Source organism: Drosophila nasuta, chromosome X (genome assembly GCF_023558535.2).
Source record: "Drosophila nasuta strain 15112-1781.00 chromosome X, ASM2355853v1, whole genome shotgun sequence".
Classification (NCBI taxonomy): Eukaryota; Metazoa; Arthropoda; class Insecta; order Diptera; family Drosophilidae; genus Drosophila; species Drosophila nasuta.
The window spans coordinates 13,577,368-13,591,157 of NC_083459.1; the positions used below are offsets into that span (position 1 = coordinate 13,577,368).

General features: G+C 34.4%; 1 protein-coding gene across 1 annotated transcript; it reads right to left on the reverse strand.

Moving 5' to 3' along the window:
* Positions 1–347: 347 nt before the first annotated feature.
* Positions 348–1,177, reverse strand: LOC132795934 (uncharacterized). Its single transcript, XM_060806900.1, has one exon. It carries the CDS (start codon positions 1,045–1,047, stop codon positions 475–477), a length of 573 nt encoding a protein of 190 aa, XP_060662883.1. The 5' UTR covers positions 1,048–1,177; the 3' UTR covers positions 348–474.
* Positions 1,178–13,790: the final 12,613 nt, after the last annotated feature.

Sequence of the window (13,790 nt, forward strand, 5' to 3'; positions counted from 1 at the left end):
CTACGCGATAGTTTCTTTATAAATATAGAGATGGTAATTGTTTTGATATAGTTTAAACAATTTCAGAGTTGCTCCCATTGAATTGACCAATAATACGCCATATGAAGGACACGATAGCTATACGATAGTTCCTTTTTAAATGTAAAGATAATAGCCGCATTGATAAAATTTAGATATTTAATTGTTAGTCCGATCCAATTAATTACGCCATATGCATAACTAAAACAAGGATAAAATAGCTATGCGATAGTTCGTTTATATAGAAATGATAGTTATTTGGATACAATGTCGATATTTCATTGTTGTAACGATTCAACTGAGAAAGAACGTCAACACTATAGAACACATTATGAACACAATAATTTCTTTATGGCAAAGATGAATAAAAATATAGATTGAAGTGGCAATTAAATGGATTTCGGTATATAATAAGTTTCGGAACTCAAGTGTCAGAAGAATTTTAGTTAGCTGCATCTATTTGGCTGTCAGCGTCATGGTCATCAGCATAATAAAAGCGGAGTTGGCCAACAGATTGATGTGACTGCCCAGACCCTCGGAGTAGTAATCGAGCAAAACGGAGCCGTAACGTGCACCGAACGCAATCGCCGCCATTCCGCCGTAAACGTTGCTCGATTGATTCACGCCGAGGAAAAGCAGCGAGACAACGTTGCCCAGGAGCGTCAGATCCTTGAGCGTAACCGTTGAATTGTCCTCGATGTCACGCCACTTGGCAACGACATCAAAGGCGAGCGGCACCACAAAACAGCCATGTGCCATCGCCAGATGGGGCGACGATGATTTCAGATAGAATTCAATGTTGGTCAACGGTAACGGGACCAGTTCCATAATGCCCGACGTGATCTGCCTGAGGCGATTGCATTCATCATCATCATTGTTCGCAGCTCGAACCACGCCCAGCAGTCCATGCACCAGACTCACTGCGGCTGCCGCATAGCCATACGGTGTGTGCAGTGGATGCAACGTATACATCGCATAGCCGGAGCTCACAACCAACAGACTATTGAATAGCGCATCCATGAAGAGCATCTTCTCTACGGTTTCTTTTCCAGATTCTTTGCTTCTGTGTGTTTGTGTTGCCGGTGAAGGAATTTACGATGAATTTTGTTTTGCTATTGAAAATGTTTCAGCCACAACTCGGTATCGAGTGACAGCAGAGGCGATGCCTTAATGAGTTTAGCTTTTAATACAGTCTACCTACCCAAAAGATAGAAGGGTATTGCAAGTTTGTGTCATTAGGAAATGTGTGTAATGGGTATATGCTGGTATTTAAGTGTACATATATTTAGTATTACATATGACAATATTGAATTTTGTTGTATATTATATTTGGAATATTTTCGGAATAATACTATATGGTATAATCACTATTTTGTATATTTTCCATGATTTAGTATAGCGATATACCAAATATATATATACCAAATATATAGTATTTAAGTGTATATTTAGTATTACACATGACAATATGGAATTCGGTTTCGTTTAGTATTTTTTGTTGTATATTATATTTGGAATATTTTCGGAATAATACTATGTATACATATATTCCTGGTTGCAATCACTATTTTGTATATTCTCCATGATTTGGTGTAGCGATATACCAAATATATGTATACCAAATATATAGTATTTAAGTGTATATTTAGTATTACATATGACAATATGGAATTCGGTTTCGCTTAGTATTTTTTGTTGTATATTATTTTTGGAATATTTTCGGAATAATACTATGTATACATATATTCCTGGTTGCAATCACTATTTTGTATATTTTCCATAATTTAGTATAGCGATATACCAAATACATAGTTTCGTTTGGTATTTTTATACCCACAACCCAAAGTTTATGTCAATAGAACATGGTATATAAATTCTTGGTTGTAAAAGTTCTTTTAGAAGTAAGTCTGGTATATTTTGTATTCTATGGTTTATTTAGAATGTAGTGGTATAACGATATTTTTGTATATTATTTTGGTATATGTTTCACTATATTGTAGATTTTTAATGTTATAGTATATACCAAAACAAAACACTTTTCTCAATTTATTCATGCTCAGACAAAACAAGAAATGTTTGTACTTAATAAAGTTGGATTTCATGTCAAAATATGTTTTTTTGTAGTTTACGATTTTTAAAAGCTTTTTCAGATAATTTATTCAAAATTCATAATATCTAGATAGTTTATTTCCATATCTTTTCCCTTAATAATTATTTCTGTTAATTTATGCATAATTCCTTACATCTCAATAGTTTAAAATTTTATTAGAAAAGTTGTGGGAGAGGTTTAAAAAGCTATCAGAATTCGCTTTTTTGTTGCCACATTAATTTGCGACTGCAATCATAAAATGGATTAAACATATTGTGCATAGCTCTAGCATATCAAAATCTGTTGATCAAAGTGCGCCTGCAACTTAATGTTAAACAGAGTAATATATTTCATTGTTGTACGCGATCGCGACTTTATGGTCTGCAGTCATAACCACTTGATGACTTGAGTTGAGTTGAGTTGAGTCTTGACTCCCTCTTTGGTCATATCGGTAATGAGAATCAGGCAGAATATATCTTATAGTATGTATGGCATATCAATGATGACACGAACTTCGTTTCCTTCTTTATGGAATGGGGTTCAAAGTCGAATTCAAAGTCTGCGCATTCGGCTGCAGTCGGGCGAGGAGCCAATGTCTCCGATGATTTATTGCGCGATGCTCTTTTGCGTCTGTTTAATCCACAGCCACAGCAACAGCCACATCCACCTGCAACTGGCAAACGGCAAATGGCAAATGAACGGGAGACGAACAGCTGGACAAACAGATGCCCTCCGAATACAGTGAACACGATCGAAACAGAGCTGAGCAGAGGAGAGGAGAGGAGAGGAGAGCTGTGCAGACTATGCCAGACACAGACCCCTTTTAAGTGAAGTCCAAGCCAAGCTTAATTATTAATTTAAATCGCACCGTTTATATGATAAAGACACTGAGACGTGCCGCTGAGCATTGTGCATGTCCAGCCACGACTTTGACTGCAACTCCAACTTCGACTGCGACTGCGACTTTGACTTCAGCTGTAAATGAAGTATTTTCGTTGTTGTGGCTGCCTTTTTGTTTAAGCTCATCTCTTTGGTCAGGAGCGCATTGCGGGAAGCTTCAACTTTAATTGTGGCCATTTTGCAAAAGAATATCAGTTGCTATTGCTGAGCATACTTGATTTTTATTATTTCACAAAGAGTTAATGAGATTATTATTATAATAATAATAAAGTTTAAGGTTATTTATTTCACAAAATTCCATTGCTTATATTAATTTCACCTTTTTTGACTAGAGAATTTAAAACAAAAATGCATTTAATCTTTGCAACATTTCTATGTAAATATTTAGAATATAGAATATACCAAATATATACCTTTGGTATATTTTAGTAATTTGCGGTACATACTAGGGCATTTTTTAAGAATAATACTTATTCTTATTATAGTTGTTGGATATTATAGTTGTGAATTTATATTACAATTTAAGGGAAGTTAGTTTTACAAAGAGCTATAGAATACATAGATAGATATATTATACTGTATATACTCTAAAATACTCTAAAAAAGACTAATTTCTAAAATCAAGAACATTTGAAATCAAGATGTGTTTTCTAACATTGAAATTTTCATGTTCTTGACGCACTTTTTAGATCAAACTTCTTAGTACTAAAACCAAAATCTTGATTTTAGAATTTTTTTTCAGTGTTCTAATATTATAAGCAATATAAGAAATTAGGCTGAATAGATTTATTGGGAAAAATGTTATTTACAAAAGAATTAGGCACTCAACGATTATATTTGAAAAGTTTCAAAGGATTTTAAAAACGTTAATTATTTATGAAAAAGCCACCAACAATTGAAATTTAATTTTTCCATTTAATTTTACATTGATATGTTCGTTTCTATATCCTCTATTTAGTTTATGGTTTTACCTTATGACTTTCTATGACGTCTTTTTTGTTGCATGCGCCCCATTTCTGGCCTGCGACTCCGCTCCTGTTCGCTTATCTGTGGCCCTATATAGCGTGACAAAAGTTGTTGCTCGAATGCGCCCCTAGACAATTTGCAGTCGCGTCGCATCGCGTCGCGAACTCTGCAAGCGTAAAAATATGAAAAGTGCCGCGGTGCACGGTGCAAGTTGCAAGTTGCACGTTGCACGTTGAATGTGGCAAGTGGCAACGTTGCAAGTGCAGTTTCGAGTGCACATGGAGCACACCAAAGTAAACCAAGCAGACCAAACACCAGACACTCAATTCAAATTCATAATTAATCAGGCAACCGCGTTCGTTTTTTTTTTATTTTTTGAACATCAGCATAAAGTCTTAGTTGTTAGTTTTAGGTTCGGGGCTTCGGGTTGAGGTTCGCCTTACAGCTTACAGCTTGCGTTTGGGTTTGGGTTTGGGTTTGAGTTTGTGTTTGGGTTTTGTGGGGAGGACTTGGACTTAAGACTTAACACTTGCTGTTTTGCTTCAGCGAACACTTGTTGAAGATCCTCCTCGAGACAGCAGCTGCTCGAGAACTTATAACTTATAACATACGATATATATGCAAAGAGTTCACTTTAGTTTTTAATTTTTTTTTTAATTTTACCATGGCGCGTGTGTTGAAGCTTTCAACTGAGTTTTTGGCCAAAGCTGCCGCTTGATTTATGGTCTGCCATTGAGGCAGCAAGCGCAGCCGCCTAGCAAAAAAAAAAAAAATTAAGAAAGAAAAAAAAACCTGGCGCCAAGGTCTACCATGATACGCCTAAACCCCTATCGCCAAAAAACTCCCCGGTCCAAGCTCTCTTTTTTTTGTATTTTGGTTGGCCCCGACAAATTCGAATTGCCAAACTTAATCAGCGGCATTTGCATGCAGCGCGCAAAATGTGCCCAAAAAGTTTAATGAGCCGAAAGTTGCGTGGACAAATATTTTCCGGCTTCATTCATTCCCTTAGCAGCCGAAAAAGTGCGTGAGCGATGCCCCAAAAGCATGCTCGAGATACCCTGTAAGTCACTGATGTTTTTTTAGTATTATAATGATGAACATTTTTTGGTGTCGATCGTATTAAATTGTATCTTCTTTAAAAGACCTTTTGTTAGATTGAAGTTTGTCTTGTTCACTATAGATTCTGAAAGTTTTATGAAATTTTATTTAAATTTAATGGTAATAACTTGAAAGTTCTACAATTTCATAATAATTTGTAGCTCATTTTTCAGAAAGTTTCATTAAATTCATTTTAAATTTAATAGTAACAAATTGTATTTAATTTTTAAAAAAAGTTCCAAGAAAATTTAATTGAAATTTTATAATGATATTAAAGCGAACTTTTATAATGATATTAAAGCGAACTTTTATGAAAAGTCCTTTATAATTTGTAAGAAAGTTTCAAGAAATTTAAATTACATTTTATAAGAATAATTTGTAGTTCACTTTTAAGAAAGTTTCTCGAAATTAATGTTCAATTTAATAGTAATAACTTGCAGTACATTTTTAAGATAGTTTCATAAAAATTAATTTAAATTTAATGATAATAATTTGTACTTGATTTTTAAAAAAGTTTCAAGAATATTAATTTCAATTTTAAAGTAATTATTTGTAGTAAGTTTTTAAGAAATATTGCAGTTTATTTTCTTTATAATAATCAGCTATAGTTGATTCAAATCTTCGATTTACAAACTTATCATTTCGTTTCTGAAAAATTCCTCAAAGTTCCGAAATTAAACGATTGTGATTGCTGTCTTTTTACTAAATTTCGATTTCTTTATATCACAGGGTAGTTGATAGTCGTTCCTTGGCACTTTATAGTTTTAGTTTTTTTTTGGAACCTCGCAATATATCCAGTAGGCCGAGAGACTGCTTGAAATGCGCACCAGAAACCCTACGCACTTCATAAATTATTTAACAGTTGCCCTGGCCAATTGGAATTGACTCGTGGACAATCGCGGAGGGTGCGTCTTGGGAGGGGCAACTAAAGAAGGGAACCAATTTTAATTGCCGGCAACATGACAGTGGCGGCAGGTGACAAGGGCAACCATACAAGGGGGGGGGGTGCGTGACGGTCGGGGGGATTAAAGCGATTGAGGGGTGTTCAGGTGCGTATCACGTCTTTTGGTATAAAAAATGTGCGAATTTTTGACAACTGCAAATCGAAAGAGAAACTCCACAACGCAACAGCTTAACAACTGATGGGTGAAGAGGGAGGATGGGGTAAAGGGGGAAGTGGCGAGGGGGGGTCATGTAGCAACATGGTGATACATGATCGCCGCTTCAAGTGATTTATGAGCCCAACACAACAACTCAACTCAACTGAACTGAACGCATGCGCTCGGCGTGACAAGTTTCAAGTATTTTTCACTTATCACATTTTGGTAGTTATTTTTTCCTTTTTTTTTTTAGTTTGTAATTTGTATTTTTTTCGAATTAATTATGTTTTTAATTTCCGTTTTGCTTAAGTGTTTTATATTTTACATTATTTAAAACATATTTTATATCTTGGACATTTTTTGGTATATAGTATACTCTATGGTATATTTTTAATGTAGTATTATATCAAGATACCAAATATAGCGCTTGGTATTTCTGTAGTATATTGGTTGACAATATGGTATATTGTATACTCTATGGTATATTATTCATGTTGTACTATATCAATATACTAAATAAATATATACCAAGTTTTTCCGCAGTATTCATGTGGTATATTTTAAAATTATTACCGCACTAGTTTGCTTCTATTTAAAACTTATTATGATTGTGTTTTAGAACTTACATATGCTTGTTCTTTAGGTTTCCCATTTGTTATTCTTTTTTTTTAGAATTTAACATTACTTTTTACCTTCCTTTAATTTGAATTTTGTCGGGCAAAATCTAATATCTATTGCAATATTTTCTTTGTTTTACAGATTTAATGAATATTTCAAATTTAGAGCTTTTTGATTTTGTTTTTATGATTTTCATTATTTTAATTTCGTTTTTTTTTATATTTTTATATACGTTTTTTAAGTTTGTTTTTATATACAATTTTCACGTATTTTCTATTTAAGATTTTAAAATTTGTAATTGCATTTTATGAATTTGGAGTTCATTTCAAGATTTTATAATTTCTTAGTTAATATATTTTGTGCCTTCGCTTCCGTTTTATATTTGACACTTATTTATTTGCATTTTCTTAAGTGTTTTAAATTTTATTTCTATTCCATAGACATACAAATCGAATGTGTTTTATTTTAATTTGCATTTTCTTCCATTTATTTATTTTGTATGACGACGACGTCGATTGCTACTCGCATTTGATTCATATCTAGCTTCGGTTTTGTTCTGTTTTGTTCTGTTCTGTTCTGTTCTGCTGATCCAAGCTAATCCGCAATCCGCGTTCCGCGGGAATGGGGCCTCTCCCATTTCGTCCATTCCCTCCATTCCGTCCATTCATGCATTCATTCATTCATTCATTTGCTCATTCGTTCAAAGCGAAATCAATGACGAAGCCGCTTCGCAGAATTTCACACTTTCAACTTCCGTCCCAGAGACGTATTCCCAGAAATTTGGAGCACTTGAATTGCGAGAATTCTCATATTATTATTATTAATTTCATTATTATTATTTTTATTATTATTATGTTTTGATTTGTTATTATTCTGGTGTGTAGATCGCTCTCTTATTTATTATACTGTTTCCTTTTTCGGGGTCTTGTTTTCATTTGTTGTTGTTCCTGTTGGCAAGTTGTTGGAATGTCGCCGAATCGAGTGTGAAAATCTCAGGCATATGCATAAGAATAATTTGTAATAATAATAATCATAAATAAAACATTTAATCGCCGCAATTGAAATGCCACTTCCCCAAAAGCACATCGCGCCAAAGGAAGCCGACAAACTAATAAAACCAAATAAAATACGGCATTACTCTCCTTCTCTCTCTCTCCCTCTCTCTTCATCGCTCTCTCTCTTTCGTATACTAGATCTTTTAAAAGCTTAGCTTTATCTACTCATAGTATCATCATCATCATCATGATCATCGTTCTTTGTTTGGCGGAAAGATCCAAGTTCCTGACTAACTTTTGCATTGTTCGACTTGCTGATTGTCGATATTGTGTCAAGTGCTTAAGTCGAAATACACAAGGGCCTAAGATCTACTACAGTTGAAACTAGCTATGACGAACTTGAGTCTAAGCTACTTGAGTTTACACGTAAATGCGACGTTAGAAAATAAATTTAAATATGCACATACACAAAATGTGGGGAAAGATCATGAAAAAGAGCTTAAACCGAATTTGAACAAAGAAATTAAGTTCTTCAATCAATTAATAATAATATTATTATTATTTTGGGTTTGAAAGCTTTTCCTTTTTAAAAAAATTGTTCTTTAGATAAGATTTCAATCTTGCAAAATAGTATTTCCAATACTTTACAAGAGTTTTTGCATTTCGTTTCAACAAACTAAATCTAAGTAGCTTTGATCATGATTTGAGATTAAAGTTTTCTGAGTTTAATTTGTTAATTTGTCATGAAAATTTCGAACTAAGAATATATTTTGAAACCTTAAGCATATACAAACATTGATATTGATCTAGGAACCTAACTTCTATGCTTCAATTCGACATGATGTAAGCATACTTTCAAATCTTTTGATTTCCAAAATTATTTGCCAATCGTTTTCATTTGAAACTCTGATTTTTTAAAAACGTTTTTTTTTTAATAAAAATTTCCTTCTAAAATTGTTAAATGTATTCTTTTTAATTTTCAGAATTTGTATGTAAGCTTCTATGTTCCAATTAATTTAGAATGGTTTATTCATATGCAATTTTCCACTTATGCAAACTTTTCTTTTCTACTTTATTTAAATAGTTTTGCGAATATACTCTATATAGTATTTTTTTGGCTGTTTTCTTTTTTTAATAATTTATATTTCAATGCGTTGTAGCTAGCGTTGTCTGTACTATAGAATATTTTTGAATTTGCTTAAAGTATTTAGTTAGCCACTCGAGTTGTCTATTTTTGAGCTGTTTAATATTGATTTCTATTAAGATTTCCCGTTAATAAGCTAGAGAACAGATATAGTTAAAGCTGAAGCAATGGAAAGTAAAAGTGAATTTATTCATTTTTGTTACTGATAGCGAGAGAGAGGAAGTGCGAGTTGAGCAATTGATGTATTGATGTATTGATGAAGCAAGTTCAGATTGACAAGTGTGTGTGGCTCCATTGAGAGTTGAATGACAGAGCAGTTAACGGACATCCTGACCCCCTTCAAGCGATGTCATAAATTGTCTTGAGTCTTGTTGAGTCTCCAGCTGCAGACAGACGAAAGTGGGAATGGTGACGGAATAGAGAGGAGGGAGAAGGGAAGGGAGGGGGTCAAAAGACATTTGAGTTGGGTAAGCAAAAATTTTGACACTGCATAAAGTTGAGGCAACAATGTAGAGTGAGTGAGTACAAATTGTGTGGAGCGGGGGTGAGTGTGTATGGGGGTGGTTAAAAAGCGTGGAAGGGGTTGGAGTATGGTGGATGGGGGTTGTTTGATTGCAAGACGCGACGACGCGACGTCTGCCTGTCAAATGCCAAATGCCAATGATGTTATTTAAGCCAGTTCTTGCAGTTCTCGCCAAGTTCGTCTTTTCATTTTTATTCCAGTTGAAATTATCTTTTCATTTTTTATACCCGCTGCCCATAGGATGGGAGGGTATTATAAGTTTGTGCCTCGAGAAAATAAATGGACCCTATAAAGCATATATATTATCGATCAGAGAGAAGATCTAGCCATGTCCCTCTGTCCGAGACTATAAGAGAAAGAGATATAATTTTTTGTTCGACAGCACTTTTCATTTATTTGCCACGCCCACTTTCGGCTCTGCAAATTGATCAAATCGAATAACATCGTGATTTTGAAAGCCGTGTTTTTTCGTATATTCATTAAGAACTACAATATTTATGAATTTGGCTGCGAACAGATACAAATTTTAAAAGTTACTCAAGAAATTCTTTTATTTGGGACTGACTTACTACGGGTCTTAGTAGCGTTGGCTAACAATCTATTTTGCATTCTATAGTATATTATCAACATATTAGTATAATAATATACCAAATACGCAAATTCGTCACATTTTTGGTATTTTGACGGCATATTAATATGGTATATTTTAAAATTGTTACCGCACTGTTTTGATTTTATTGTAAATGGGTAGCAGGTATCTCACAGTCGAGCACATTCGATCGGGTATTTGTTGCATTCTATGGTATATTTTAAATGTAGTACAATATCAAGTCTTTGATATATTTATTTAGTATTTTTTCGCTATATAATTATAGTATATTTTAAGAATAACACCGCACTGTTTTGCTTTCATTTAAAATGGGTAGCGGGTATTTCACAGTCGAGCACACTCGAGTGTAGCTTTCTTACTTGTCTTTTGTGCACTCTTCTTTGTGCGCTTGAAAGGGAGACGCAAAGAATGCGAAAAGTTTGCTGCAGTTGAAGTCGCTTCTGGGCCGAAAAAGAAGTCATTAAAAATGCGTAGAATGTCAATGTAAAACGCTGATAATTCGCAATTATGCGGCTATCCCCCTCTTCCCCTCTTCTTTTTTTTAGGATAGTGGGGGGAAGAGGGAACAATTTGGAGTGTTGCCGACGTCAAAGAGTCAACTGCAAGATAAATAACAGCGCAAAAGGAAGCTAATGACAGTTGCCACATAAAAAATGATGATGATGACGACGCCGCCGTCGTCGTCGTTGTGGCGATCGAAGCGACCGACTGAACAAACCGATGTGGGTTGCAACATATATATGTATATATATATAAATATTGAAAAAATTTGGGGAGTGAGAAAAAAGGCAAACAAGAAAAAAAGGCGCAAGCAGAGAACGCACAACTTGAACATAATCAAAAAGTCGTTGGCATTGCCCAAAAGCGAGAGTTACTTAAATGCCTGTCATGCATGAAAATGATATATATGCCGACTCTTACTTGCAATACAAGCACACACACGCACACACACACACATACAGAGATCCCCAAATATTGTACATCTAAATGCCGCCTGCGCTTACCCCAATCGCAATCCCAATGCCAATGCCAATCGCAATCGCAATCTTCAAGTTTATTCCCTACTCCATTTGAATGTGCTTTTTTCTGCTGCTTAAGCTCGTAGTTCAATGGACTTGCCGGAAGCGCACACTTGAATGTATCAATTGGGCATTTCGACAAGCACTTCTTTGTTTCAACTTCACACGCTCCAAGCAGCATTCAAGGATATCTTTGGGTATGGAGTGAGAGATGAGAAACAGCTTTTGCAAGTTCATTAGAGCTTTAAGCATGTGTTCTACTGCTCGGCTTAAAAACGGACTTTATAATTCTTGAAAACTCCTTTTATTTGCAAGAAGATATTGCTATAACTTAAGGAACAGCCTTGAAAGTTCATTAGAGCTTTTAATCCATGTTCTTCCACTCCGCTTAAAAGCTTTACTTTTTGCAAAACTATGTTAGAATGTTAAAGAGTACTTTTATGCACTTTAGCAGCAATTATTTTGATCATTTTTAAAATTAGGTTAAACACTTTGTAAACCACTTTTAAAATTGCATACTGAATTGTAAACTAGAATTTGTTACATTCCATTGCTCAAGACTGTTGCGTTGAGGAAGATGAGAAACAGCTTGGCAAGTTCATTCGAGCTTTCAGCATAAGTTCTACTGCTCCGCTTAGGAATTGACTGTTTCAATTTCAATTTTGCAGGTAATATTTGACGAATATTACAAAAAGTTTGATCTAAAATATTAAGCACTTTATAAATCACTTTTAAAATTGCACAGTAAACTTTAAAATATACTTTTTCAAGATAATCAACAGCTTTACAAGTGCATTAAAATTTTCAATACTTATGCTTCCACGCTTCAAAGCTTTGTTTTTAGTTAAAGCGGCTTAAACAGCTAACAAAAATCATTTTCAAATAATTTAGCAGAAATTCTTTGCTTCCAATTTAATTTTAGGATTTTTCGACAACTTTGACAATTATTTAAAAAACAAAATTAAACTCAAGTATGATATTCTACTTAAACTACTTTAAAAATGAAAGTTCTTGAATGATTCTACAATCTACATTATTTGTGTATTCCCATGGCAAAAAAATAGTTTTTTTTTATAATTTAGTTTGTACTATTTCGTTAAAATTGCAACTGAAACATATTCTCCATATTTTAAAATGTTTCCATTTGTAACGAAAAGATTTTGCCTCCTTTGTTGTTCTTTACGGAGTTCACGCGTCTATAAATATATACATAGTTCTATATGTGCATACAATTAAATGCGTTTAATATGAAACTTATTTGAAATGTGGCAACTGTATTTTGTTGGCGGCAAAAACGCACTCGTTTCGCCTACAATGCGAGACGAATTTATATTTAGTGTTTGAAAATCTTTGCCATATGTTTAAGATATGCGCGAATGTTTTCTTTCCACGTTTATTATGCTAAATATTGTGAATATTTGCTGCAAATGTTCGCATTTCAATTCGGTCTAGGGTTGTCGTCACTCGCTCAATTTACAGACTGTCATATTTGAGGGTGTTACAGGGTATCTTGAAGTCGTCAGCTGCAAATTGTGCTACGTTTATTTGTTTTGTCTATTGCATTTGGCGCATTTGCAAGTATAAAATTACAACAAATTTCTAATTTTCTAACGAGATACCTAGTAGTACATGTTGTCGATATAAAGGGTATGCGATAGTCGAGCATGCTAGTTAATCTATATCTAAATAGTTCTTTAAGGAAAGGGTATCTTTAAGTTGAGTAAACTTTTATTTTCGATCTACACTTTTGGAATTTTGCAATAGTAAGTGTTGTGGAAATACAGGGTATGCGCCAGTCGAGCATGCTAGCAAATGAATCTCAAAGAGTTACTTTATGAAGGGTATCTTTAAGTTGAGTGAGCTTTTCTTCAATGTTAATATTTTGCAGTAGTAAATGTTTTCAAAATATAGGGTATGCGCAAGTCGAGCTTGCTCAGCAATATATCCCAAGTAGTTGCTTTTCTTAAAATTGAGTAAAATTTGCTCACTTTTAAATGAGCTGGCACCTAACTGATTACCACACTTTGTTGTGTAGGGTATCTGTTAGTCGTGCATGCGCTGCTTTAGCATTCAACTATGTTATTATTGAATGCGCCAATAAAAGCGTAATATGCATAGACGCAGACGCCTGATCATTCAGTAAACATGCCGCGATCTAATGCCAACATCAAATGCTTTTCCCCCACCCACCAACCCCCCTTATCAAATGCGTGTGTGTGTATTTTTACTGTATATAATTAAATGCATAAATTTGCCTCGGCACATTTGTTGCTGTGAATTTGAAATCTTTTACGCAGTTTCGGGGCAACAATGTAACTAAATGTTGTATAAAAGTATTTCACTTCCGCATCGAGATTCTCTCTGTGAGTGTGTGTGTGTGTTGGTGTGTGTTACGCTTGCTTGTAAATCAATTACACGTGCGAGACCTTTTACCACCAACAACAACAACAACAACTTGAGTTTTGCATTTAATGTGCGCAAAGCACAACAAACTGCATAAGCTCAAAGGCTGTAACTGTAAATACATACAAACACACACACACCCACACAGCCTCGAAATATACTAAACTAATTATGCAATAAATTCGCTTGTTACAAATCAATTGCGCTTGACTAATGCAACAGCTGCTGCTGCTATTTCAAAGGCGCAGAAGGGAAAAGCAAAGCCTGAGGGCTGAGCTGAGAGGGTAACGAGTGTGAGCGGGGGAAG

Excerpts from the sequence above, each read along its gene's own strand:
- LOC132795934 (XM_060806900.1), bottom strand. The coding sequence starts at position 1,047 with ATGCTCTTCATGGATGCGCTATTCAATAGTCTGTTGGTTGTGAGCTCC.